General features: G+C 39.6%; 1 protein-coding gene and 1 non-coding gene across 2 annotated transcripts; one reads left to right on the top strand and one right to left on the bottom strand.

The window, feature by feature from the left end:
• Window positions 1–508: 508 nt before the first annotated feature.
• On the bottom strand, window positions 509–27012 carry OPN5 (opsin 5). The gene is made up of 6 exons (XM_032340212.1): window positions 26883–27012; window positions 22864–22983; window positions 19041–19211; window positions 15133–15467; window positions 3757–3998; window positions 509–585 (listed from the first exon to the last, which is right to left on the bottom strand). The coding sequence occupies exons 1-6, from the start codon at window positions 27010–27012 to the stop codon at window positions 522–524; spliced, it is 1062 nt and encodes a 353-aa protein (XP_032196103.1). The 3' UTR covers window positions 509–521.
• Window positions 5119–5222, top strand: LOC116589556. The gene has a single exon (XR_004285330.1). It is a non-coding gene; the product is annotated as a U6 spliceosomal RNA (small nuclear RNA).

Genomic DNA, 27012 nt, shown 5'->3' with positions numbered 1-27012 from the left:
GAGGACTGCTTTTTGGAATTACTACCATTAGAGTGTGACCCTCTGTCAGCACGAGAGAGGAATGGCTGTAAGAATCAGAAGATCCACCAGTCAAAGAACCACCCAAAAATCACCCACCCATTTGAATGGACCCCAAAACTGCCATCCTGTCCCTACATTAAAAAATAATATTTATGATATAATGAAATTAAGTAACATCTTAATAAATAAAATTTTGAAATATTTTTCTTAGTATCTTGGGCTTAATACTTTGGGTCATGACAATTAGGTTTTAAAATATAATAAAAGAAAAATTCCAAAGAGACTTATCCTGTAATATTTCTTAAATAGTATCCTATAATATAATTTCCATTTGGCCACTGGAATTTCCCAGCAAATCCTGGCTGAAGGGAAAAGAGGGAAATTGTACAAAATATAAAAATATAATATAAAGAGAAAAGTGTAGTCACAATCAAACATCAACAGCAGTGAAGAGGCAAACAAGTGAATAATTGTGTCCATGAGTGATGCTGTGTCCATCTTCATACCTCTTGATGGATTTCCAACACAGCAGAAGACTTCCTGACTGTGGTTACAGTGTGCAGCCTAGACACAGGAGAAGGAAAATGTAATAACATATATATACACACACACAGGCACACATACACATACTGTGTATGTATATCATAGCAGGCACATCTACCAAGAAGATTATATACACAAGACTTGAATTAGGAAATAAAATAATAATAATTCACTTTAAAATATTCAAAAAAGAAATCCCTTGAGTGGAGCTTTCCAAAAACAAGTCACTTGTTCATGGCACATTTCCTATGCCCCAATGAGTTTCCCATCCTTAGAACAAAATTCATTGCCTCCCTATTGACCTGCCAGTCAGTTGGCCCTGTAAGTTACCTACAAAGATTGTTCTTTGTAAAGATAGCATTCAAACTAAGGTAGTTAAGAGAGGTTTATTAGAATGGCAATGCCAGAATTTAGGGCTTTGTTTTCTGTTCCATATCATTACTAAAATACCAGGAGAGTAAAATATCTTGGTCCTTCCCTATGTACCCCCAGTATCATTTGATCACTTATATTGCATCTAAGATTGGTCGAGCACCTGAAGTCGGGTTCCCTTGTCACTCAGTGGTCTCTGTGTAGGTTGGGGGAGAGGCCTCTAACTAAAGCAGCCCTCCCAATGTTTTTCTTTCCCAGGTTCTGGTTCACTGGTTTTCAACAATGGCTGGGTATCAGAACCACCTGGGAGAATTAACCAGTGAAACAAAGGAATGAAACTTGGGCCAGTCCAGACCAGCTGAAGCAAAATCCCTGCAAGTGGGGTCTAGGCAGCAGTTTTTCAAGGTTCCCTACTTGACTCTAACCCATAGTCAGGGTGGAGAACCACTGTTTATGAAAATACTGGAGACTATATCTGGATACCCAAATGGGATGAATAATAGCATTTCAAGATGGGTTCTTGGCCATATTTTTTTGCTGCAGCTCATCAGCTTTTACTAAAATCTCAGGGGACCCAATTTAGGGGGGGGAAATATGAGTTAACTTTTAATGAACTATAAAAATTACTCAAAATATATTTCCACAATCTCATATTCAACACATTAGCTTTTTTTATCTGAATTCAGAATACTTCCCAAGGGGGTCTCCCATTATAAGCAAATTCATTTCAGAGCTCAGAAGAGGAAAAAACAAGGATATCAATTAAAATAGGTTAATTTGATTGAATTGTTCTGATAGTGCATTAACAACTCTGGACTGGCTTCAGACCACATTGCTTCATTCTATCCGTTCAATACTACCTACTTTCTTAGCTCTTTAATAACTGCGAAGATAAACAACAACAACAAAAAAAAAAAAGTTTTTTTTTTTGCTTCTTTGGAAAGTTCTTCCCTGAAAAAGATCCTTCCAAAAATCAGCAACTCATCACACCTCTTCAACATGCCAGATTTGAAAATCCAAGGGCTCCTTCCTGTTTAAGTCCTACCACCTGCCTGCTTTCTACACTGAAAGCTTCAAGACTCTGGAGTAAGGAAACAGCACTTGTCTTCCTCCAGCGAAGTAATTGTTGTAGTTCACAGAAATGGCTAAGGGGAGCAGGTGAACTGAACCGCTTCTTGCCTGGCTGGCTTCTCCAAAGGTCCGCGGCCCCAAGTCACTGACTTCCCCATAAATTTCTCCTTTTCATTATTGAGCGTTGAATATTTATGTGCTGCTCACACTTGAGAGTTAATGTACAGAACACAGAATCAGTCCACGGCAAAATTATGAGGTAAGGAGAATTTGCCGTCAGCCATTCCGGTCAAATTCCCATCACCTCTTTCCGAGGAAGGGATGCCCATTATCTTCTCCCACAACTGCTCTATGAAAAATAGTCTCTCGAACCTGCGTTCATAATAAAGTATTAATAGTTGATAAGGGCAAAGTGTTATTACTGTCAAAATAGATGCATTTTAGAATTTGAACTTACTCAATTCAACAGAAAAGGCATTAACCACCAACAATGTTTAAGAAAAAAAAAAAAAAAAAAGTAACATTTGTTAGCTAGCCCTTTCCAAACACGCAGGTGGTGTAATTCTTACAGTTTCAAAAGATGGGTGTTGCAATCAGTTCTTCTCGATTCTAGGCTCTTAGTAGTTCATTTTCCCAAAGATATGGAAAAATAACCCAAACACTGGTCTTGTACCTCTAAATTGTATATTTCTTCCCCTGTACCAACACAACAACAATGATATTTTTCTTTATGCCTTTTTATTTTTTTTTTTCATTTGATCCTGTACCCTAGATGGTGAGGAACCTAAAGGTCAAAATATTTGTCAATGGCTCAAGCATAGGGAAAAAATATCTTCCTCAGCTAGTTCTACCTTTTGTTCTCTTCTGTTTCCTGCTTAATGAAGAAAAATAGTATGGAATAATAACTACATATCTATTGAGTAAGAATTAATAGAAATCAAAGAATCCGGACCTTTTCCACACCCCTCACCTCAGACAATGCACCCAGGTGTCTGATCCACATTCCGCCAGTAAGACTGGCCCTGCATGGACACAAAGCCCACACATCATTCTCAACACTTTACTCACCCTCGCCTATAGGAAAAATTGTGGCTCTCCAAACTCTCTTTTTCATTTTATAGCAGAAAGAGTGTAGATTGTTTCAAAACCCAATAGACCTGTTTAAATCTCTGTCCTGCTACTTCCTGGTTGTGTAAGCACAAACAGCTCACTTAACCTCACTTGCACCTCCATTTCCTTATCTGACAAAGAGAAGGTACAATAGGGGCCCCTGTGAAAATAACATAAAGAACCTGACAGAGAGTAAAAATGTCACCTCCTTTCTCTCCTTCCTTTCCCTGCCCAAATCCTATACTCATAGCTAATAGTAGAAACATCCCAAACAGGAGAATCTTTTCTGTTGTAAGAACTTAATTTTGAATCAATGCCATGTGGAGCCATGCTCTTGGAGTAAAATGGATTTGGTCCCAGATAAGAAAGAGTGAGAAATAGTGACCTCTCAAATGGACATAGCTTCCTATCTTAGTTACTCCACAGTTAAAAATGGAATTAATTTTCTCATTATCTACCCATGACTCCCAACCCAACATATCTGATGACTTGATTTCAGGAATTTTGATGAACAGAAAATTCTCTTTAGGCTACTCTTAAGTGATGAGCTCTAACCCTAAAAAGATAGTATATCAGAATGGCTTGAACCCCACAGGATTCTGAAACAATATTATTCATTTCTGGCTTCTGAAATTTTACCTGAAGTCTTCCAAAGATTTCTTCTTAGTTGCTTTCAGACCACCAGTTTGGCAACAGGCAAATTTGTAATCAATGACCTGGTAAATGATCGGGTTGTACATTGCTGCTGATTTTGCAAGGAGGGTTGGCACCACAGAGAGTTGTATGGGGATGGAGTCTGGCCTTCCAAAAGCTGACCACACAGAGACCACGGCGTAAGGAATCCAGGCTATCAGGAAGCCAGCGCAAATCAGCATTGCTACCTGGTGAGGGAAATCGATAGAACAGAGTCAAGATGCCTGGTGGAAATGATGGGTGGGAGGAGGAGCAGTAGCCCATTTACACCCAAGAAAGTCTATTATTTGTCCATTTATCTTGCCGGTAGGAGACATTTTCTATGTGGACTTCAGAGATGTTTAGCCAGAAGAAGTTATTACAATGACTTACCTGATTTACCACATCCTATCCATTCTTCACTCCAGAAGTTGAATGTACCAAAAGACCCAAAGTTTAACCCTAAAAAAACTGTCAGATTTTACATTGGGTAGGAAAAGACGCTAAGAAGACATTTGTGCTTCTGAAATTTCTAAACTTCCCAACCCATGTTGTTGGAAAATATATTCCATTATATTTGGTACTAGATAGAAAACATGTTCACCATGAAGAAATTTTAAAATACTCATTTGCCTCAGAAAACAGAAGCTCTGCCCTTGTTGGAAATTTTAATATGAATCTTTTTCAGAGATTTCTATTAAGTGTACTTCTTCTGGCTCATTTTCTCAAGTGTGAGGCTTGGATAGTGGAAATTCACTAGATATAAAGTAAAATAGAATCACCAAGATTTAACTATAGTGACACAGTGGCATAAAGCAAGACTTTTTCCAGAAAACGCTTTTCTCTCTCACAAAATTATAACTACCTTAGGACCCTCTTAACTTTCAAATCAAAGAATAATTAGAAAGAAGATTTTTAAACACCCTCACTGGTTTCTCACCATCTGCAAACCAGTCCCTCTACTAATGTTGCCCTAATTAGTGCCCTGTAACTACATACCTGCCCTATAGATTATCTCATTTGAATTCAACAATCCCTTTTTACCAAGTGCTTGGTGCCAGACACAATGCCAAGTACTGTTGGGGACACCAAGACACCTTAGTATCCAGCTGTAGCCTCCTGGAATACAAACAACTACAGTAAAAGGAAGAATAGAATTTAAGTAACAGCAGAGGAGGACCAAATTCCCTGGTACAGGGCAAATTCAGAACAGTTTCATGAGGGACATGGCCTACAATCTGCATGTTACAAGTTGAAATAATGGAATAGTAGCAAGATCAGCATGAGCAAAGGCACAGGTATGTGTGAGGTTTGTATAGAAACTAGCAAGTGCTTGCTCCAGTAGCACCTATGCAATAACTGGAACAATACAGAGATTAGCATGGCCCCCGTGCAAGGATGCCATGCTAATTTGTGAAGTGCTCCATATTTTTGAGGAAAAAAAAAAAGAAATTCGCAAGCAATTTACTTTGGCACACGTGATAAGGCTAGAAAGAAAGATCATATCCATGTATTATGGGTTTTGTATAACTTGTCATCGGACTTGTACTTAATTTCTTATGTTTTGAGGCACTAGTAGGTTTGCGAGCAGGAGACTTAATGAGAGCTGTGTTTAGGAAGATTTACCTGTAAATTGGAGGTAGAAAAATCACTATTCATTCATTCAATCAACAAGCATTACAAAGCATCTCCTATGCGCTTTGTGTCAAGGATGAAGCAATGAACAAAGCAGACACAGGTTGTTTAGGTTTGTTGAGGCAACAGGCTAAACAAGAAATGAAAGGGTTCTTTCTTTGAGTACTGACACTGGCAAATGAAGTCTAAGCTTTGGTGTTTATTTTAAACATGAGCTCTTTCAGATCTTTGTTAAGAAAGAGTGTACTAACTTCGAAGTATCTTTATACCATTATCTATTATTTTTCTGTAAGATAATGAAATGACATTCAGATTAGCACTCCATGTAGTGGACATCTGCTCTTGCAAATCCACCGTATGTCTTTCATTTCCTCGTAAACTTTAGCATCCACAGCAATCTTCTACTCCGAGCTGCTGTGTGGAGCCAGCATCACGTGACCCAAGCCTGACCAGAGGACCACATGCCTCGAGCTACAAGAACAAGAACAGGGATGGGCATTTGACTAGAAAGAGCATCAGACTCATCTTTGTGATTTTATAAGGGATTTGTAGGAAAGGGGGAGTTTCCTTCTATCTCTGAGTTCCCCAAAATCCAGGAAAGATGAAAAGATGAAGCTATCTGAGACAGGCACCACTTCTTCTTCCCTTATCCTCTTATTTAAGAAAGAAAAGAACAGTCTTCCCAGCGTAAGGGTCATGACTCGCTGGTGTAGAGGATCAAGGATAAGGAATGTTTTATTAGTAATAAAACATTATTTATTACTTTAAAACATTATTTATTATTTTATTAGTAATAAAACATTATTACATTATTACTCAGCCACTTAGAAATCCAAGTGGCTGAGTTCTCTTATAACAAAGTCGTTTCTGTGCACGTGCATTCCAATTTGCTTCCATGAAAGCAGAGCTATTGCACGCAGGGAATGGTCCATAGCCCTATTTGAACTGCGGAACAGCCTATCAGGAGGGTGTTTACCCTGAGAACCCCACATGTGTGGACTGTGTTAAGAAAGAAGCTTGGAAAATCCACCATGTGTCTTGGGTTATGAAATTCCACCGAAGAAGTTCAAGGCTCATCTCTAAAAATTAACTGCAGCTGAGACACACCTCAATTATACCCATTTCACTCCATTTTCCAAATAGAGTCTAAACCTCAAACAGATGAATGAAGTGAGCCCAGATCTCCTTCTAGTCTTGATGCCCTGTGTCAGGCTCCTGCAGCCCTGCTTTACAGTCCTGAGCCAAAATTCTTACCTGTGCGTAGTAGCTATCAACCAGACCCAGGCCACATGCATTACTCCCATTCGCTTGCTTGCTTTTCCGCCTCTCTGCAGAGGGTTATGCAGGAGAAATTGTATTTCATTTGGTCTGTGTGACTTTTGTTTGTAAATGGAATGGATGCCTCAAGGCTCAAAATGAGGGTCTTTTTTCTAAGTCCCCAAATAAACAATAACTGTATAAATAAAAGTCGCTTTAACAGATGTCTGGGATCTTAACATAGCACCATCCTTTCTCTTTGGTGACTCATGTGATGATTTCACGTATCTCAAAAGCTGTTTTCTGTGTTGCTGTCAAAGTCATTGACAAAAAATAGATTAGAACTTAGTCCATAATATTTTCTAACATTCTACATATTTTCTACTTTTATGAGAGTGTGCAATGGGGAGAGGAAGGACTTCAAGCATTTGTGTTACATTATCCTTTTTAAAAGGACATCAGAGGAATGCCTGGGTAGCTCAGTGGGTTAAGCCTCTGCCTTCAGCTCAGCTCATGATCCCAGGGTCCTGGGATCGAGCCCACATTGGGCTCCCTGCTCAGCGGGGAGCCTGCTTCTCCCTCTGCCTGCTGTTCCCTCTGCTTGTGCTTTCTCTCTGACAATAAATAAAATCTTTAAAATATTTTTTAAATAAAAGGACATCAGAGAATTAACCATGCTATGGTTTTTAAACACATGGCAAATGAATAATTGTGGTTTTTCTGAGTAGGATAAAACTAAATGCCTTAAACTGAATGATTAGAAATCAAGTTTAGCGCAGAAAGAGAGATAAAAGCTTAGATCTAAAAGCACTGCAGAATATTACTTATGTATTTGAAGTGAATACAAAGTTAACATGAGATTCATTTATTTTTTACAATCTTCTCCTATTAAAATATACTCCCCAAAACATTAGAATATTAAATATTAAAGGCATTTTAAAATAAACTCCATAGAAGTTACAAAACTTACATGTTACACTCATTTTCCCAGTGCTTTCTAGTCAAAGTGGAACGTGTTTAATCTTTCATCAGTCTGTTCTTTCTTCATTTCTGAGTGTGTCCTCATTTTCATTTTCCAAAATTTTATTCCAGATATCTTTAAACCAGTTCTAGCACAGACACCTGTACCTGTCAACTTTTTTTAAATTGTTTATTTCTTAATCGCTTCACTTGTACCACTGCCTTTTGGATTACTGGAAAAGCAGGAAAACTTCAATTCTTAAATTAGGCAATTTTTGTGGGAGGAAATTCACAGAATGTGTGCTTTGCTTCTACAAAAGAATCACACATCTGCAACCCAGTTAACTTTAAATATATCTTGCAGCAGAGCACTAAGGGATATCTGTAAGTTCCAGCTACAGTTCAAGCTGGCACTAATTTAAGCGTTGCATAGGCAATATTGCTCATAACTGATCAATTCTAGTGAATTAATCAATTAAAGCCATAATAGAACAATGGGACTGAAAGTAAATTCTCCAAATTACGTAAGGCTCTGTCTTTGGGCCCAATTCATCTGAACCATTCCAACAGATACGGTTTCCGAGAAACAAAGTCCTTCCCTCTCTCTGTGCTGAGATAGCATGGAATAGTACAAATATCATGGGTAGAGTTACTTGGGTTTGGATCCCAACTATGGTTCAACTCCACCGACCAGTGTGAATGAGACAGAATTCCTGGTTCTCTAAGAGCTGGACTTTCAGTTCCTTGCATCAGGCTCCTTTGCTCAGATATGAGTAGGTCTTCAGCCGGTGTTCGGAGCTGTGCACTACCTTGGATAATGAAGTGGATGAGAAAAGGACATGGAATTGATGTAGAAGCGAAGCTTACAAGGAGAGCCAACAAGATGGATTAAATTCCCCACCAGTAACAAGAGTCACCAAATCAGTAGCTAGACCACTGAAAACAAGGATATTGCAGTGGCTGGGATGAGACAAAGTCACAGGAAGCAAAATCACTCCATGTGTGCATGGAGAAAATGGCAAGGGACCCACAATGGACCAGAACATAGGGATAAGGAGAACTGGTTTTCCTATCTTGAGTCTAGCTAGCAAGCATACAGATTTGCTCCCAATGAATAAAATAAAAAAAAAAAAAAGAAGGAAAGAAAAAGATATGAAAAGATGATAATGCAAGAGTAAAGGCCAGTCATGAGGCCACTGCCCCCACATGCAGGCAGCCTGCCGCTGACTGACATTACCAATGGCGAGGAGGAAGGGGGTGACTTAGCAACAGTGATCTACCTTCGTTGGCCCTCAGTTCCTGATATGTATAAAAATAAGGGTGATATTTAGCCTTCACACCACCTTTGAAGAAATAAAGTAATGTGACAACTCAAAGCAAGTCTAATTTGAGTTTCTTCCTTCCTTCTGTTTTATCAATAGAATGACAACTAAGGCCAACTGTCCCAGACCCCTCATCATGCACTTAGAAAGAAAACAGTTCTGAGAGCTTTGTTGTGTCTACTATCGTGTGAGCCCTGGGGGTGATCCAAGTAGAAAATATTAATTTGTATTTGGAAAAAAAAAGAGACCTGGAAGAAGGAGGGGTCTGCACTTCCCCGCTGAAATTTTCTCCAATCTTAAAATACCACTCTTCTATAAACAAGCAAAAGCTGTAAATTAGGTCGTGTCACTCTGTACATCTGTGTTGCAGGGTTTGGGTCTAAAACTGAACACAGCATTCCCCAGTGAGGCAGCGGCTGGCTTAAAGAACAGGAGATACAAATCTGTAAGTATCTGGCTCAAAAAATGAGGGAGACTTGGTTCATTATAACTGAACCAATCCCTTAAAGTGAGGAAATTGCCACTCAGTGGGGAAATGTAGTCAGGTAGAGAGACCAGGAGGTTTTAGCAGTAAGAGCTATTGCCACCAACTCTCAAACGATCCAACCAATCTAGCCATTTTTATACATTTTTGATTTATGTTTTTTGCATAAGTGTTAATAATTAGAAGCATTTTATATTCAGGTTATTTTAATATAAGTTTTATATATACAAACCTGAGAGTTTTAGAAGATAACTTAGAAAGCATTTAGTTCCCTTCTTCTACCTCCTCTCACAGGTGAGAAAACCAAGACCTAGCAAGGTAAAGTGGTTCACCCAAGGTGAATATTCGGAGTTGCAAGCAACAGAAACTGACTTCAGCCAAGTAAGACAGAAAAGGAATAGGTTGGTTAGGACAGAGAATCCTTGGGAACACTGGACTCAGGACTGAGACCAAGCAGACAGAAATGATGCCCAAAGTGATGCCCCAAAGCAGCTCTGATGCAGAAACCACTGTGCTGCAGCCATGCCCCGGGGAGACATCTCCCTGCCCCTTTGCTGGGATCGCTATCTTTAAGACCCACTGGCTGGAGCCTGGGGTCACAGCCATACACCACCTACATGGGAATCTTGGAAAGTCAATGACTGGTCCTTCTGTATCTTTTAAATTAGGAGTCAGCCTTTGCTTAGACATATTGCCCCTCCGCTCCACTTCCCCAAACTCAAAATGTTGGAAATTCCTCAACACAGAAATTCCAAATGGAAAGGGTTTCAGCCACTGGCAGCCAAAATAAATAACAAATGTCAGCTAGGTGAGACTTTCAGTGGGTTCATGGCAAAAGTGGTATTTACCCCAATTTGAAATTCTTTCCTTCAACAAATATAGATGTAATATACATATTTATTTTATAGATTTTTATATTTAATTTATGTTAACATAATTAATTATATAGTATATGATTTATTTAATATTATAATGTTTAATGTATCATTTTTTAAACTGTGCTATGTCCTAGGGACACAAAATGATTGAAATGATATGGTTGTCACTCCACAGGCCTTACTAACCAACGCTAAAGCCAGACACTAGGCAAATAATCACAAAAGTAAGTGTGTAATTATAAATTATTATAAATTATGGCCAGTTCTAAGAAGAAATTATAAAGACAGCATTGCCCCATAATGATAGGAAGCTCTGAATTCAATTTGGGGAATGCTTTTCTGAGAAGTGGCATTTAAGCTAAGAACACTTATGAAGAACCAGAAGAAATGAATTAATTGGTTTAAAAAATAAAAAAGCAATGCAGCTCAGCTTTCTCACAAACTGCCCTTAGAGTCCTCCCAGGGGGTTCTCTGAAGATGAACCTCCAAGGATAAATTGACTGGATGGCAGTCAAAGAGAGGAATCACAGGAGGAAAGCAGAGATTTACATTTATAGTTTTTAAAAAGGCTTTACCACCAATGTGAAAGAACAAAGCAAAACAAAATGCCTGCCAGTTATAAAAGGGACAGAGGAACTCAAGCCAGGGGTCAAGGGACCACTTAACACTCATCAAGGTAATTAGATTAAATTAATCTACCCAATTATGTATTCATTATAGCAATCTTGATTAAGCTTCTAGTAGGCACCAAGCAGTGAGGCTCAGAAGCAAACAGGACGTGTAACACTTGAGTTCACCTACCTACTACTTGCAAAGAAGGACAAGGGCGTGGCTCAATACAGTGAACATGTCAAGTGCTCTGATGGCCTGTTGCAGAGGGACTTAAACTAGCCAGAGGCGATCATGAAGGCTTTTTGGTGGAAATAACGGAAATTAAGAGAAATCCAGATGCCCAAAGGATCTAGACACTGCTTGTAGACATGGAACCCATAGATAATCTATTTGTGCTAAATGAGTAAGTATTGGGTACTAGTCCATACAACATCATAATATTTGGAAAAATTAGTCTACGTGTCTGGTATTTTCTTCCTGTGACTCCACTGCCCTCCTCATCAAAGCAGAAGGAAGAGTGTTCACTGCATTGTGTGAAGATTTTTTCAAGGAGAAATACCCCAAAATATAAAACATTTATTTCTCAGCCTTGTGAGTTTTAAAATAGAAATCTGAAACTTACAGGATGGAGAATATTTGAGAGAAAGGTGTTTTGAGTATACAAAAAATGACATCGAGTACCCACAGCCAGAAACATGAAGTGGACCGTTTAATTAATCTTACTCAATGGGAACAATTTTAGAGGGATGCACACGATTACAGGTTTCCCACCCTAGATAGGTAAAAGGGTCTACAGCTCAAAGGTGAGGGAGGACCTCAGAGGAGCTGGTAACTGACCTTAAGAAACTGTATTGTTGCTACTCCATGGAGCAGAACACAGGGGGCCAGGGATGATGCTGAGGGAGCAAAAGACCCGAATGCATTTGGGGATCTCAGAGCAAAAACTTATGCCTTGCTTCACAGGGTCCCAGCCAAGCTCCCAACATACTGATGATGAGTTGCAGTCAAAGGACAGGGAAGTAGCTGGAATTGTTGATGAACCTGAAGAGGGTTTCTGGTTGGAACAAAAAGGATGCAAAGTGACCCATAACAACTGGTGACTGAGACTGGGAAGAAACTTCAATATCTCAGGAATATCAGGGCAAGACATGACAGCAATCAAACCAGGAACCCCCATCCACTGGCACCCTGGGATTATAAAAGCCCCCCTAGAATTTATACATAGCCCTGGGAGGACAAGGAAGACCCCAATTCAACCGAATTTATCCTGATTGTGTAATACTAAGTTTGTTTTACAAAGCTAAATGCAGGCAAATGAAAATGAGATGATACTGAGTCATAGAAACATAAAGAGAATTTTTCTTTGCGTGTTGATCTTTATTTCTTTTTTTTTTTTTTTTGCATACCTCTGTTGGCAATCTGTGAAGTTTCAGCCTGGTACAAAAGTTTACAAAACTGTCATTCTTAAAAAATTAATTCAAGGGAAACTTCAAAGTAGAGAGCTATTTGTAGGTGGGATGTCAGTTTTCGGGTGGATAAGACCAGACTAGCAAAATATAGGCCAGATAATAACCCAGCTGGAAATCATTAGAGTACCCAGAAAAGTAAATGATTTTGACCCCAGAATCCAAGGAGGTGACCTTTAAGTAATAAGCTTTTAGACCAGACAATTCTAAAAGATCAGAAGCACCAAGTGAATAAGCAGACTGTCAATCCTGAGAGGTAGCTGAATGGAGAAAAAACTCCCTAAGACTATGAAAAGGTCCAGTGTGAGGTTGTTTTTACTTATTTTTACTCAGTAGGAAAAAAATCAAGACCAAAATTAAATGGTAATTGAAAACATTTTAAATTTAGCAGAGAAGATGCCGAAATAGAAAGTTGTGTTTATCAATGTGTGTTGAATTTTGATTTATGTTTTTTGCATAAGTGTTAATAATTAGAAGCATTTTATATTCAGGTTATTTTAATATAAGTTTTATATATACAAGTGAGATACAGACATATTGTATGATATATAACATATAATATGCCATATAGACATTAATATAATACAATGTCATTTAGTATATGTCAGAAGAAGACGTGTATAAAATAAAATCATACATATAAATACCTATAACTTTTCATTTAACATCTCTTTTGTTAATCTGGACTGGGTGAGCCTTGCTATTTGACCTATACAGTCCAGCCTGTGTCAAGGAGACTGATAACCACAAAGCAAGTTAAATGGTGTGTGCCAAGTTTCACCTTGTATGCATAATGAGCTTTAGAATCACTCACTAAACAAATTACCCACTGTCCAGAATACACAAAGAACCAGCTGCTAAGGTATTTATAAAAGCTAGCTGTGGGTTGAGTTAGGCAATTCAACTAACAGGAGCACAGATGATGAATAACACGCTCAGAGAAACTGGAGAAAGACTCATGGAAATAAGGATCTGAACTCATTGATCAAGACCATCAAAATGTCTTGAGGCTAACACCATTGGAGGGCAGCAAGGGAGAGGAAGTCATATGACATCTCAGCAGCTTCCTGGTATGCCAAACTGTAGGATGACAAGGTAAATTCAAATCCACCTACCAGTGTGACGGACATCACATCCTTTGCCTGGACACACTTCCATAAAGTATTGAGAAGGAATATTTTTATTATTTTTGCATTCACCCTGTTCCTAGAGCAGTATCTGGTTCTGAGTAAGGTTTGGGTTAAATGTAATCCAAATTTAACTTGGACTGATTTATTTGGATTATTTTTTTTTTTTAAGTCACAGATAAGAGCTAAAAGGAGAGCTAGAAATGAGCTTAATTCATGACCTTGGATTTTATGGAATGTTTTTTCGAGGGTCTTTGTCCAGGTAGAACTGCTCTATTATTAGATTATGAGCATAGATTTAGAATACTGAAGACTTCCTTGGAGCTTTCTTTTACTCAGCATAAGATCAGCTGGAACCATCAAGACTCTGCAGCTCACCCTGTACAACCAAGAGATCCTTGTACCGTCTCGAAACATCTGCACTGTGCAGAGAGTAATATTACTAGAACGAAGGCCCTGACTTACTAGAAGTGATCTCATGTCTGAAAGGAACGGTTACTAGATAGGTCCTGAGACAAGGGGTCTTCAAAGTAGGAAGTAGCATGAAGGTGCGATATCAATGGTATGATTGATTTAGATACCAGAAGGAATGGTTAGAACTTCGATCTACATTTATTTATTTATTTATTTAATCTTTAAAAGTAAAGTAGAAGTTAGGGCATGTGAATGTTAATATTAGGGAACAGTTGGATGGTATTAGCTGCATGTCATTTATGTTGAGGTATATCCTAGAAATTTTTTTTTTTCAATGTAAGGGTAAGACAAGATGATGATGGAAAGACCACTGTCTTATAATTTCCCAGAATTTCTAGAAGTTACGAGAGAATGAAGGAACTACAGTTTATTTAACACCTTCCATGCACCAAATGATAGAATAACATATTTTATCTCATCGAATCTCCACCACAATCCAAGGAGATAGATGTTACTATTCTTGTTGCACAAGTGAGAAAATAGAGATTCAAAGAAGTTCCGTATCTAGGTCTGGATCACAAACTGGCAAGTGTTGGTGATGGAATGAGAACCCTAGTCTATTCTCAAACTGTGTGTTCCTTTCCTCACATAGCAGTCTCTAAGGAGGTGTAAATTCTGAAACTAGCATTGACCAAGGGACTCAACCATGCAGAAACTTCTCTTGTATTAAGACAAGTTTCCTATAGGATAGTAGATGTGGTAAGCTCTTACTCTGTAACGTGAGCTGACAGAATGTTCCTAACCACACCCACCAAAGTCCATACAAAACAGTACAAATACTGGGAGGCATTTTATGATGCATAAAAGTTACTATTTTTATGACTTAAATAATTTTTGAGAACCAAGAATATCTTATTCAATAGAGAAAATAAGCTTCCAGTAGATCCACCATACAAATTCAGTAGATATTAAAAGTGTGAAGTGTGTGTGTGTGTGTGTGTGTGTGTGTAAATGAGAGAAACAGTGAAAAGAAATATTACAAAAATTTAGATAAATAACAGCAAAGCGCAGAAATACATATAGAATAGAGATTCTAAGTTCACCCAGTCCCCAATATTCCCTATCCTCTTTGTCCTATGAGGTTTTAATTGATTAGAAAACCCCTCTGTAAATTATTACTGTAATTACCTTGGTCAGTTTCATTTCCAGCACATGGCTGCTATGTATCCGACTGTCGAAATGAGCTACTTCTTTAGAGGAGGACTTAACCTTAGCAATGATCTTCACATAGGAGAACACAATCACAGCCGTTGGGAGTAAGAGGCAGAAGAAGAGGATGTTCAGGATGAAAATCTGGCCACCCACGGAGGCCTGGGCCAGCCACCAGTCCAGTGTGCACGAGGTTCCGAAGGGCTCAGGTGCGTAGTCCCCCAGACCTACCAAGGGCATGGTGGTCCAGAAGGAAGCATAGGCCCAGATGACTGCCAGGCAGATGTAGGCGTGCTTTCTTTCAGCCAAAACCCCTGGAGGTAGAAGAAAAGCATTACCGGGATGTAATCTGCCCTACACCCAAATACCTCCCCTTGATATGTCAAATTCCACATCCAAAGGAGTTATTCCTTGGATTCTGGGAGAAGTGGTCAGACAACTGAATTCTGAGGGAGAGTGGAGTGAAGGGAGAAAAGTTCCAGAGCATGGGCCTTTTTCCAAGCGAATAAAATCAGAAGTGCTTTCACAGGGAAGGTTTCCATAGGCACGCAGGAGCCTTGGGAAGGGTAAGTGATAAAAGCTGAGGAAAGGGGACAGTAGAAAGAAGGATGCCAAAGACAATGAAGGAAGGATCTTAAGAAAGCATCCAGTATGACCTTTGAGATCCTATCCAATACAAGGCCAAATTGGTAGAACAGAACGACCAAGCCCCCAAAAGCATGTATTATTGGTTCATCCAAGGGTGGACTCCTTCGGGGAAGGTGAGAAACTGGGGACACATTGCTTGCACCTTTCAATACCCTTCTCCCTAAAATCTTTCTCATCTCATCTCATTCATCTTCCTAAACGCTTGTCAGTGGGGGTCAGTGGGCCACAACCATGACTGAGTGCTGAGATATTAAAGTGACTGATCCTGCTTCGTGGGAGCAGGTTTTGAATCTTCAAACATGACAAACACAACAGTCAAGCTCACACAGCCATACCAAGAGAGGTAGAGAATCTAGGTAGGTTGCATCATGTTCTGCAAAAGTAATACTGTGAAAATACTTTCAGGAAAAAAAAAAAAAAATGAGCTCTAGGTTTTTCAGAACTAGTTTCCATCAACCAAAAGAGAATTCCAAGAAGAACTGGTGTAGTCATATAAAAAAAGCTATAGAACACTAGTGATCACTTTCCAAAGTTTACCATAACCACCCAAGACAGGGAAGCCTGATCTAATGCTGCAGCCTGCTTGTGGAATTACCTCCATACTCCACTTATCATCTCAAAGAGAAAGGGCCAGAGAAGCAAATCCTTACTGCCTTGGTTTTAGAGTAGCAGACAAGAAATATCAGGACACAGTCAACAAAAGCCAAATGGACTCTTCAACACAGACACAAGGCGCGCTTCCGCTCAGAGCCATATGCAGTTTAGGAAGTCAGTAGGGTCTACTTCTTCTTGTTTCTAGTGTTTGACCTTCTTCATGTACCCTTTCTAGATGCCCACATTCTTAGCAGTAAAATGGAGGAAATAAGAATACATTGCTTACAGGTTTTGATAAGGGTTCAAAGAAATAATGCAAGGCCTGATTTGCAAACTACAAAGGACTACATTAACACAGATTTTTACTCCTATGTTTGTCTCAGCACTAACAAGAAATATAGATTGTATCTATGCTCTATGGTCTCTCTTTTTTTTTTTTTCCCCAAATACATGGCATTTTGTATCAGAAAATTCAAATTTCTCAAGCCCAACCAGAGAGAGGTAACAATCATGTAGCCACAATATTTATCAGCTCCTGATTATCCATTATAATGGATAAAACACTGGCACGGATAATCACATATATTTAGGGGAATGTGCATACGCATACGTATAAGCATTTATGGTTAGGGTTACTTGGCGAGGTGTTGTATACTTACATTCGAGTATGGTGAAATGCTGTCAAGTACAGGAGGGAGTAGATTAGTAGATTGGTTCTGTGTTGCTCCAGAAGTCAGAACTAGGACCAATGGGTGGAGGTTACTGGGAGGCAGTTTTGTCTCAATATAAGGAATAACATTGTAACAATGAGAGCAGACCAATCAGAGAATGGGCTGCCTTGTACAGTAGTAAGCTCCCCGTCACTGGTCACTGGAATTATTCAAGAAGAGGCCAAATGGCTGTCTGTCAGGGATGCCTTAAAACAATTTATCACATTAATGGGAGAAAGGTCTCCATGTTCCCAAGCGGTCTTCTAATTCCAACATTTTAAGACACTGTAGATGGTTGAATCATGAGTCAAATCAAATGGTGAAACCATTCTACTGAGGTTCAATCTTAAAAGAAGATGGAAATATATATACAGTTCCCATATAGAGTGATGCCCTACAGTGATTCTGGGGGTGGACAGTACCACCTCTTTAATGGACACCAAGCCTAAATTCAAGGCAATATTTAAAAAGCAGTCACATCAAGGTATTCCTCAAATATCCCCAGGAAGCAGAAATTCTGCCTTCTCCTCTATAAAATCTACATTTATGATCTACTTGATGTGACCAAAAATAAGTTGGTAGTAAGTATAGGACTCTGAAGTCATCCAGGATATACATAATTGAATATTTTTTTATATTTTTGGAAATTCTGATTTCAGTTATTTCCATTGGAAGTGTTAAGCTGTTTAGAAAAAGAGATGGAAATTTAAAAAGAAAAAAAATGAGTGCTAGTTTGCGAAGATGATAGTCCATGACCTTACCCTCCCCTGCATGGTTTCCTTGGAGTCTGGGACTATAAACTTCTAAATATAAAGGAAAAGGGATGTCTGAATGTCTCTATCAGTTAAGCATCTGCCTTCAGCTCAGGTCATGGTCCTGGGGTCCTGGGATTGAGCCCACATCAGACTCCCTGCTCAGTGGAGGGTCTGCTTCTCCCTCTCTCTCTCTCCCTCCCCCTGCTGGTACTCTCTTGCTCTCTCACTCAAATAAATAAATGGAATCTTTAAAAAAAAAAACAAAAAATGCTTTAAAATAAAAAGGAAAATTCCACCACATTGAGAGCATGAAGTTGACTTGATGCTTCCCACCTCAGGCTCCAGGCCATCCTCCATCTCCACGGTCACAACTGTTCTGATTGACAGATTAACAAACAGAGCAGCGTTTTCCAGAGGGAGCGGATACTATTCCCTGGGCGCACCTGGTTCTCAGTATGAAAGAGAGGGACCCAAAGTCTTCTCTTTGGGATTCAGTAAGCTCCCAAAAGCCCAAGAAACAAATGTAATCGAAGTTTATTTTTAACATGTTATTATTATAAAACAACAACAACAAAAAACCCTTGAGCCTGAAAACTTTTTTATAGCGGGCTCTCCCCTTATCAACGCTTCTAGTTACTCATCTTCCTACCCACAAAACCACAATAAGTGTGTTGACTGATACTTCTGCATGTGTCCTTTCTTGTCAGCACCTGCACGGCTCTCTAGCTTGGAGCTGGAATTTTTGGAATTCCTCATCTCTGAAATCACAGGGAGCCTGAGGCCTAAAGGAGGATCAGAAACATTTTTCTTATAATTACACTTACCATGTAGGGAACAAGCTAAAATATCTTGGGCCTGACATCCTTTCCGTGCATCTTATTTCTTTGTTTGCATGGCAAAACGTGGTAGAGGCTTACACAGATTATACAAGGAAATGATGCTTGCCAAAATCATTGTAGCCAAACACCAGACATTCCTATAAAAGTAGTATTAAAAGAAACCTACAGCGACACAGGTTCAGATTTTTAAACTTAAGTTAGAACAAAATAGGCTCTAAGTAGAAATACTCTTGGTCTCTTAGGTTATTAGCAATCTTTGTTCATTACCTATCGGTACGATATTTACAGTCTGACAATCCACTAGTTTTGACTATCGGGGAATGAGAAGCCTTCATACTTACCATACGATAAATAGCAGATTTTCAGATACCGATCCAGGCTGACAGCAGTCATGGTGATGAGACTTCCACAGCCAAAGAAAAATCCAGCCCATCCGTACCAACGGCAGCCAATCCAGCCAAACACCCAGCGGTGACAGAAGCAAGAGATGATCGTGAACGGTTTGCCTACAACTAGAGCGCCAAGCAATTTGTCAAGGGAAATTCCCTCTAGTTAAAATTACCCACCTGCCTCAACTCACTGTTGAGTCATATTCTATTCAGACAAGAGATAGCTATTTTAGTTAATGTTAGGTTTAATCTGATTGCAACCAGACCCAGATTTCTGGGATTTAAACTATTCCTCAAAACAATAAAACAAGCCAAAGTCAGACAGGGAGACAAACCCTAAGAGACTATTCATCATAAGAAATAAACTGAGGGTTCCTGGAGGGGAAGGGAGGTTGGAGATTGGGGATGGGATAATGCGGTGATGGGTATTAAGGAGGGCACGTGATGTGATGAGCCCTGGATGTTATATAAAACTGACAAATCCTTGGCCTCTACCTCTGAAACCAATAATACATTAGATGTTAATTAATTGAATTTAAATTTAAAAATACTGAATTGGAAATAAATAAATGAATAAATGAATAATAAAAAAAAACTATGCCTCAGCTTCTGTTAGTGTTTTTGTGTTTTGTACTTTCTAAAAAAAAAAAAAAACATTCTTCTACTCTAATTCAAGCCCTGCACCCTTCATATTCAGCTATTATATTTAATCTTCACCCTCCTGGAAGGGAACATGCTGAGGAAGCTCTTCATGAGCTCTGTGTGATTGATCTATCTATCTATCTTTCTATCTATCATAAGGCTCCTTAAATTTATTTTCTTAGGAAAACCAAGGAACTCATACTCAGAGGTGCCAGCCCTGCCTCATCCCTCCCAGGTGTGTCCCTTCTTCAACAGACAGAGGTACAAGTTACAAGTTCCTATTAGTGCAGTCAGGTAACACGTATTTCTCAAGTGCCTTCTGTAAGCCAGACACACATCTCCCCTAGTTTGTTTTGTTGTCTAGATAGCGCGTTTCACACTCCATCTTTCTGGACTGTGCACCCCCCTATTAGGGCTCCCTAATCCCAGTGGCCTAGCCCAGTTGTCAGTGAGGAAACTGAGTATAAAAGGACTATTTCTTATTCAGCAAATAATTATTCAGTGCCTCTTATGTAACAACCACAGAGCAAGGTGATAGAGGACAAAGTGGAGGTCGAGACTGACAAATGTATTTTATAGTAGAGGGTAGATAAGAGAAATATATAATTGATAATATAAAGTATGATACTATGGCATGATAGTCATTAGTCCTGAGAGGAAAAATGAAGTGGAAGGAGATAGATGGTAATTGTTGTTTTATATACGGGGATCAGGGAAGGCCTCTCTGAGAATGTGACATTTAGGGAGATGTCTAAATCACCGGTAGAGATCGCAAACAAATGTCTAGAGGGGAAATATTCTAGGCAGAGGAGACACAAACTCAAAGCTTGAGCTAAGTGTCAGCTGTGTGGGTGCTAAAAGCAGCAAGAGACAAGTGAAAGTGACTGGGATGGAGTGAAATTAGTGTCTGTTGTGCCTGGGACTATTTTAAGCTTCCTTCTGGAATGGAACCTTTGGTAAACCTTTGGAATGTCATTTAGAATGCCTCTTCCTTCTTCACTTAATCGGATGGTTCTGAACCCGGCTGCACACCAAAATCACTGGAAGAGTTGTTTTGTTCTCCTTTGTTTTTATTTTACTTTAAATATCAATTTCCAGGACTCTAACCTCCAGAAAGTCTGATATAATTTATGTGGAATGAGCTCAGGCATCAATATATTGCAATATACTTTTTCTTTTTTTTTTTTTTTAAGCTCCCCAGGTGATTCTAATACACAATTGCAAGCCACTGGTATATAAACAACAAATATTAGTTATATAGATGAAATACACCTGGTCTCTACCATGTACTTCAAGGTGCTTAAAATGGAATATAGTTGACCAAGAAAAAAAACAAAATAGACGAAAATGTTTAAGGTTTATTGGACTGGAAAATGTATTAGAGATACTCATAGTTGAGAAATGATCTGGGTTCATCAGCAAAAGCTATCACATGGCAGAAAATGCTTTCTTACTGAATTACTCTGAAGACATAGGCAGAGTAAGGAGGTGGTCTGTGCAATTCTAGAGCAGGTTTGCTTGGTGGAAAGCATTTTCAGTGTATCAGACGAACTAAAGACATCTTTATTCAAGCATAGACGAATTCAGCCTTAAACATGAATCTAGTATTATTCGCTGGTGAAGGATGCGGATGGAAATGGCAGGTTTCAGTCGAGCACTTTACGTTCAGTACCAGGGAGAGAGCCGATCGGGGTTCGCCGGGAGAGGGGGAAATCCGGAAAGCAATCATTCATGTTGCGACACCGCCATCGTGTGGCCATTTCTAAAATGGCAGTCATTGTGCCGCCTTGCAAATTGCCTGCGGTTCCTTTGAGCTGTTTTCATCCCAGGAGGCCTGACACAATATGCTTCTCTTAATGTCAGTGTGCATTTCCGATAAGAGCTCTTGATATTTAAGCCTGTCCATACTGAGTAAAGCCCCCCAAGCAACGAAAACCACGCAGACCCTCAAGGACAACACATCTGATGGTGATAAACAGTGATTCGATAGGTAGAGGCTTCTTTATTGAGCCTTGTTTTTGGAGACTGGCATTGGCAGAAAAATCCACTTATAAAGGGAGAAACAAATGTCAAAAAACATTTTAAAAGAGACGTTTTAGATGGGAAACTGCTAAAAAGTTTCCAGTGGAAAGAGGAATTGCTGTGCACTGTTCACACTCAGTTTCCCCAATTCTAGTAACTTAAGACCATACTCCAAACAACAGGATTTGGGATTCAAAGGCAAGTTTGAGCGTATTTAGACAACCTTGGGACTTTATAGATGAAAGCAAAGGGAGGCTACTTATCCAAAATCATTTATATTTATAAAAATGAATTACAAGTAAAGAGAAATTTTATTCCAATTCCCCCTTGGCGGGGTTATCAGAGAAGCTAAAGAAGCAAGAAATAAGCAAGTGGTTTCCAATTTTGCCTGCACATTAACTTACCTGATAATACCAACTTTAAATATCCTGATGCCCATGTAATAGTCTCAACCAATTCAATAAAAATTTCTGGGTATAAAACCCAGCCATGAAGTTTTTTGCTTTTCTGTTGCTGTTTTGTTTTGTGTTTAAGTTCCCCAAGTGGCTTTTTTGTGCATCCAATTCCAAGAAAGACTGACCTGGAGGCTTCCTATGCTTGCAATTAGTCCTGAAGCCACACTTCAATGTACCAGCAGGTCATTGAAAGATGGGAAATTGAAAGATGGAAAAATTCCATCTTCCTAAACTCACCTCTCAGACTGTCTCTGCACATCATTTAAGCTTCAAGACCTAGCCCCTTGGTGTTTATTTTAACGGAGTCCCCTGTGTGTGGCGGGGGTTTAAAGGAGCCCAACACTGTGATCTGTAAGTTTCTGTCTTCTCAATCATTTAGCTGGTACACTTTGAGGCTCAGCATTAAAAGGTATCATTCATCATTCCAAATTGTCTCCTTGGTATCTAACACGCTCAGCACGCAGAAAAGACTCAACGAATGGTAAATGGATGAGCTCTTTAACCTGACGACACTCCGTTGACTTACCACAACCTCGGTAAAGATGACTGGTGAAGGGAGGAGTGAAAGGAGGCGGGGGAGGGGTGATCTCTGAGCCAGTGAGGACTTTAGAACGGAGCACAGCTCAAACCCCCCAAAGAAGAAATGGCTGCATTACCTGAAATGCCCAGATCACAGATTGCTAAATTGATAGTCATTATTTCCGCAGGTCTCAGCTTCTTCTTTCGTCTAGAAGACATATAAAGGACATACCCGTTTCCAAATGTGGACAGAATCCCTACAAGGAAAAATATAAATTCCCTTCGTCAGCACTAGGATTTGGAGTTCACTCAGATATGAAACACTTCTCAATTTCAAAAATGGACACCATAGATTTAGAGGGTAGTGAGAGGACTCTAAATAAAAAATCTAAATTAAGAAGATGAAGTAAAAAGCATGAGTTGTGAGTGACAGGTGAGGGATGGGTTGCCTCCAAAGGGATAGGAGTCAGGGATTATAAGACTGAACTTACCCAGAAAAAGGAACTGCTAACTTCCCAGTGAAGCTCAGGAGGGGTGGGAATCCCCATGGTCAGTTCTTGTACTGGCCCCCAGGATGGAGTATTTCCTCCGCCATTTTTACCAAATATCGGCTCTATAGAACTCCCTCCCTCTAAGAAGCAGGGTTAACCCCTTGGCTCTTGGTACACGCTGAAGCTGAAGTGACTCCAACCAGACAAGGTGCTTTCACTATCACTGTGGACTGCTGAGGGAGCACCAGCATTCAGGAGAGGTAGAGGCCAGACTGGGCTGGCATAACCTCCTGAGAGGAAAGGGTCATCTCCTGGAGACACATCTCAGGACATTTTGCCTCCTGAGGACACATGGACGCTGGGTGTCTGCAGCTACTACTGGACTAGGTATTAAGGGGAAGTAGGTGACAGTGGATAATATGGGCTCTCCCCTCCCACCAAAGGGAGAGAAAGTGACCCTCAACCCACCAACCTACCAATAGTGGTATAAATGTGTTCCCACTTTTTTATATCCTTTTATTAATGACTGATTGACTTTGGCATTACAATGATACTGTTCAAAAGTTCTTACAAACCCAGTTTAAATCCAAAAAGACCCAATCCCTACTGACTTTAAGAAAAGAATACACCTACTTCCATAGCTTAACATGTAGAGTAGATTTCTTCAGGAATTCTTGCTTCATAGTGTAGCTGTGTATAAATGAGAATCTGGTACAGCTGCCTTTAGTAGTAAGGAATAAGGAGAGTATTAACAGGAGAAACCCAGATTTTTCTATTTTAATTTCTACTTCTCCACCACAATTCATTTTGGGGGCAAGGAAAGAAATGTGTGTTTCGCCTGACGGTATGAAACCACCAGGAATGAACTGCATTGTGCTTTTAGGAAATTATGAATCCCTGGGGTCAGTGCTGCCTAGTGGTCTGTTAAAACCTCTTTCGATTTCTTAAGACAGAAGAGGAAAAATAGAAGAGATTACGGAGTTCTAGAGCAAACCAACTACCATGAAACCTATGTCTCAGTAAAGGAAAACAACTAGCAAGGCACACTGGGAAATTCATGTGAAAACATGGCTTAAGGAATTTGAAACAAATGCCTTCTACTTTGTATTCAAGAAGTTTGAGAACAATAAGCATACATATGTAATTGATACACAAAGCTCCTTTAAATACCCTGTGTCTTCCTACTTCTCTTTCGAGAATATTGATTTTCTTACTCTTCCTTTCTTAAATTATCTTTATTATGTTTCATAAGGCTTTACCCAGTGCCCAAAGCATTATCAAAAAATAGTCAACTCTCTGTGAGCTGCCGGCAGATGATTCCCAGAGACAGTTGTAGGGGATTATCAAGAGAATGCAAACATTCTTGAAGATAGTTAAAGGAAAGCAAGATTAAGAAGCTAAAGGCTAAAGGCAGGGGTGGGGGTGGGAAGGGCATTTTTTGATTATCAAAATCCTGAATCTTTCTAGGAATACAAAACGAGGGAACCTCACTTATAAACTGTTAATCAACCAAGTATCTATAGTAAAAGAGTTGAAGGGTGGGTATGGGTCTCTAATGTACTTCTCCTCTATTCCAAACTCAGATGTATCTTTTCATCCTCCAGTTTTCCCGAAGACTTTCAGTATTTTACAAAACTCGCCAAGAATATCATTCCACTCTGTTCCCTTAAAAAGATATCTGGGCATATCCCCATACCTATCCTAGAAGGGGTAAAACCCAAACATAGCACCAAGTCCAAGACCGGGTCTAGATGAATCCAAATCCCTCCAAAGGACCTGGCCTCTTCCTGAATGACCCTTCTGGAACATGTCTTTGGCTCCGCCCCATCTCCCTGAGGCACCTGATGTTCCCTTTGTTTGAGGACTCTTTGGGGACCTATTTTTCTAGCTTCACCTCAGCCATGCCCATTTGAATCTGACTCTGGATTTTTCCTTCCATCCCCACATGCAACAAGGGAGCAGTTTTCCTGATCCCCCTCCTCCCAGCCTCGTTGTCTCTCTTCCTGAGATCTCCCATGCCTGGGCGGGGAATGGATGTGATCCCTCTCCCTCTACTGTTTATCTGGAGTGCTCCTTTTTAACTCAATTCTTGCAACTGATTGAGACAAATTCAGTTTATAAGATGTCAATTTTTCCGCCTTTTCTGATCATTGGAAGTACTTCTGTTCATTGAAAATGCAATGTGGATTTTACTACCAGAGAGTCCCTGTGCAGAAAGAGACTTTGCCCATTTTGTTCACTGCTGTATTCCCAGAAACTTACAGTGGCAAAGAATGAGCACTCCATATACACTTGGGTTGGAAAGGACGCGAGAGTCCATTTATAAGAAATAGAATTTAAATCAGTGTCATAATTGCTAATCATAAAGCCAAGGACCCAGGGAATCCCTTTGCAGTGAAATTTCTGATTCAATCTCATCGATTCCTTTTGCCTCAAGCACTGACCATAGAGGTATCTCCAGACTTTTCTGATGATATTTGCTAATTTCAGGAGGTTAAATGAAATTCTTAGCCCGTAATAAAGAGATGGAAAGAGAAGGAAGGAGGAAGAGAGAAAAGGAGAAAGAAAGACAGGGAGAGAGGGAGAGAGAGAGAACTTGACCCAAATCTGAAAAGATTAAAGGCAGACACACCTAAAGACATAACCCACCTGTGCACTGGTTACCCAAATTTAAAACAACAGCTTTAAATTTAAGAAGTTTTATGCTCAAACGCTAATCGCCTAGACTAATGTTGTCCAATAGAAATACAATGTAAACCAGAAATGTGAGCCATACATATTTCAGACTTTTTCCAGTAGCCACATTAAGCAAAGTAAACATAACACTAAATTCATTTTAGTAATATATCTAGCCTTTTATAGGCAAAACGTTACAGGTTTGACGTGTAGTCAACTTGTTTTCATTAGTCGTGAACTATCTCACAATATTTTTGCTAGGGCTAAGTCTTCAGTGTCTCGCGTATACTCACACTATAGCACTTCTTTTGGACAAGTCACCGTTCAAGTGCTCGGCAGCCACACGTGGCCATGGCATTGGAGAGCATAGTCTGGAAGCAGGTGCACCATGTTTTGGACGATGCACAAATTTTTGACCCTGGGCTGACTCCCATTTCATTACCAGTATGTTTTTTCAACTCTCACCAAACTCACTTAGTAATGCCAACATAGAGCAACTCTCCTTTAGGTGCCGTAAATTTAGTGTGTCCGTTGTGACCACAGCCCGGGGACAGTTTCCTCAGTTGTGACAGGAGGAGGCTGAACTAGGAGATTTCTAAGGTCTGTTCTGAGCCTATCATCTTATGATTATATTAAAAGAATTTTTTTTTATGTAAAAGCACTCTATTTAAATAAGATATCATTATCATTAGTTTTGTGATTCAGAAGACAAACCTACTCTTAACGCAACCAATATAGTCCCAGGATAAATGATTTTGCTGTAAAACTTCTTTGATTTTCGAGGGAATAGCCATCACTAATAATAAAGATCACCAAGTCATTTCTATGAAGCAGTCACTGAACCCTGCAATGCAGCCCCATCACCTTCCTCCCACTCTCCACCCCCAGTCAAAACATCTATGTAAGGATGTGAATCCTTGTGCAAAATCAACATTAGCCTCTGAATTTTCTAGCTGCAGCATTTGCACAGAAAAATTAAGGAAGCTTACCAATTATTGTTAAGTAAAAGCCAGCCACTAGATCCGCTTCCCAGGAAAGTTTGGAAGCAAAGGGGTCCCCTTCTCGGAGGTAGTGTGGCAGGTGCTCATCCTGGGGCAGGGCAGTGTGGTTTAGTGCCAT

The sequence above is a fragment of the Mustela erminea genome, chromosome 4, assembly GCF_009829155.1.
Source record: "Mustela erminea isolate mMusErm1 chromosome 4, mMusErm1.Pri, whole genome shotgun sequence".
NCBI lineage: Eukaryota > Metazoa > Chordata > Mammalia > Carnivora > Mustelidae > Mustela > Mustela erminea.
Note: the sequence above shows the minus strand (reverse complement) of the source record. Positions and strands in the feature narration are given on the sequence as shown.

What these genes read in the sequence shown, in the direction of transcription:
- OPN5 (XM_032340212.1), bottom strand. Translation starts at nt 27,012, where the DNA reads ATGGCACTAAACCACACTGCCCTGCCCCAGGATGAGCACCTGCCACAC. An exon ending in CTTTTACTTAACAATAATTG is followed by an intron (nt 22,984 to 26,882) that starts GTAAGCTTCCTT and finishes TTTTCCTTGTAG; the next exon opens with GGATTCTGTCCACATTTGGA. An exon ending in AATCTGCTATTTATCGTATG is followed by an intron (nt 15,468 to 19,040) that starts GTAAGTATGAAG and finishes TTCTACCTCCAG; the next exon opens with GGGTTTTGGCTGAAAGAAAG.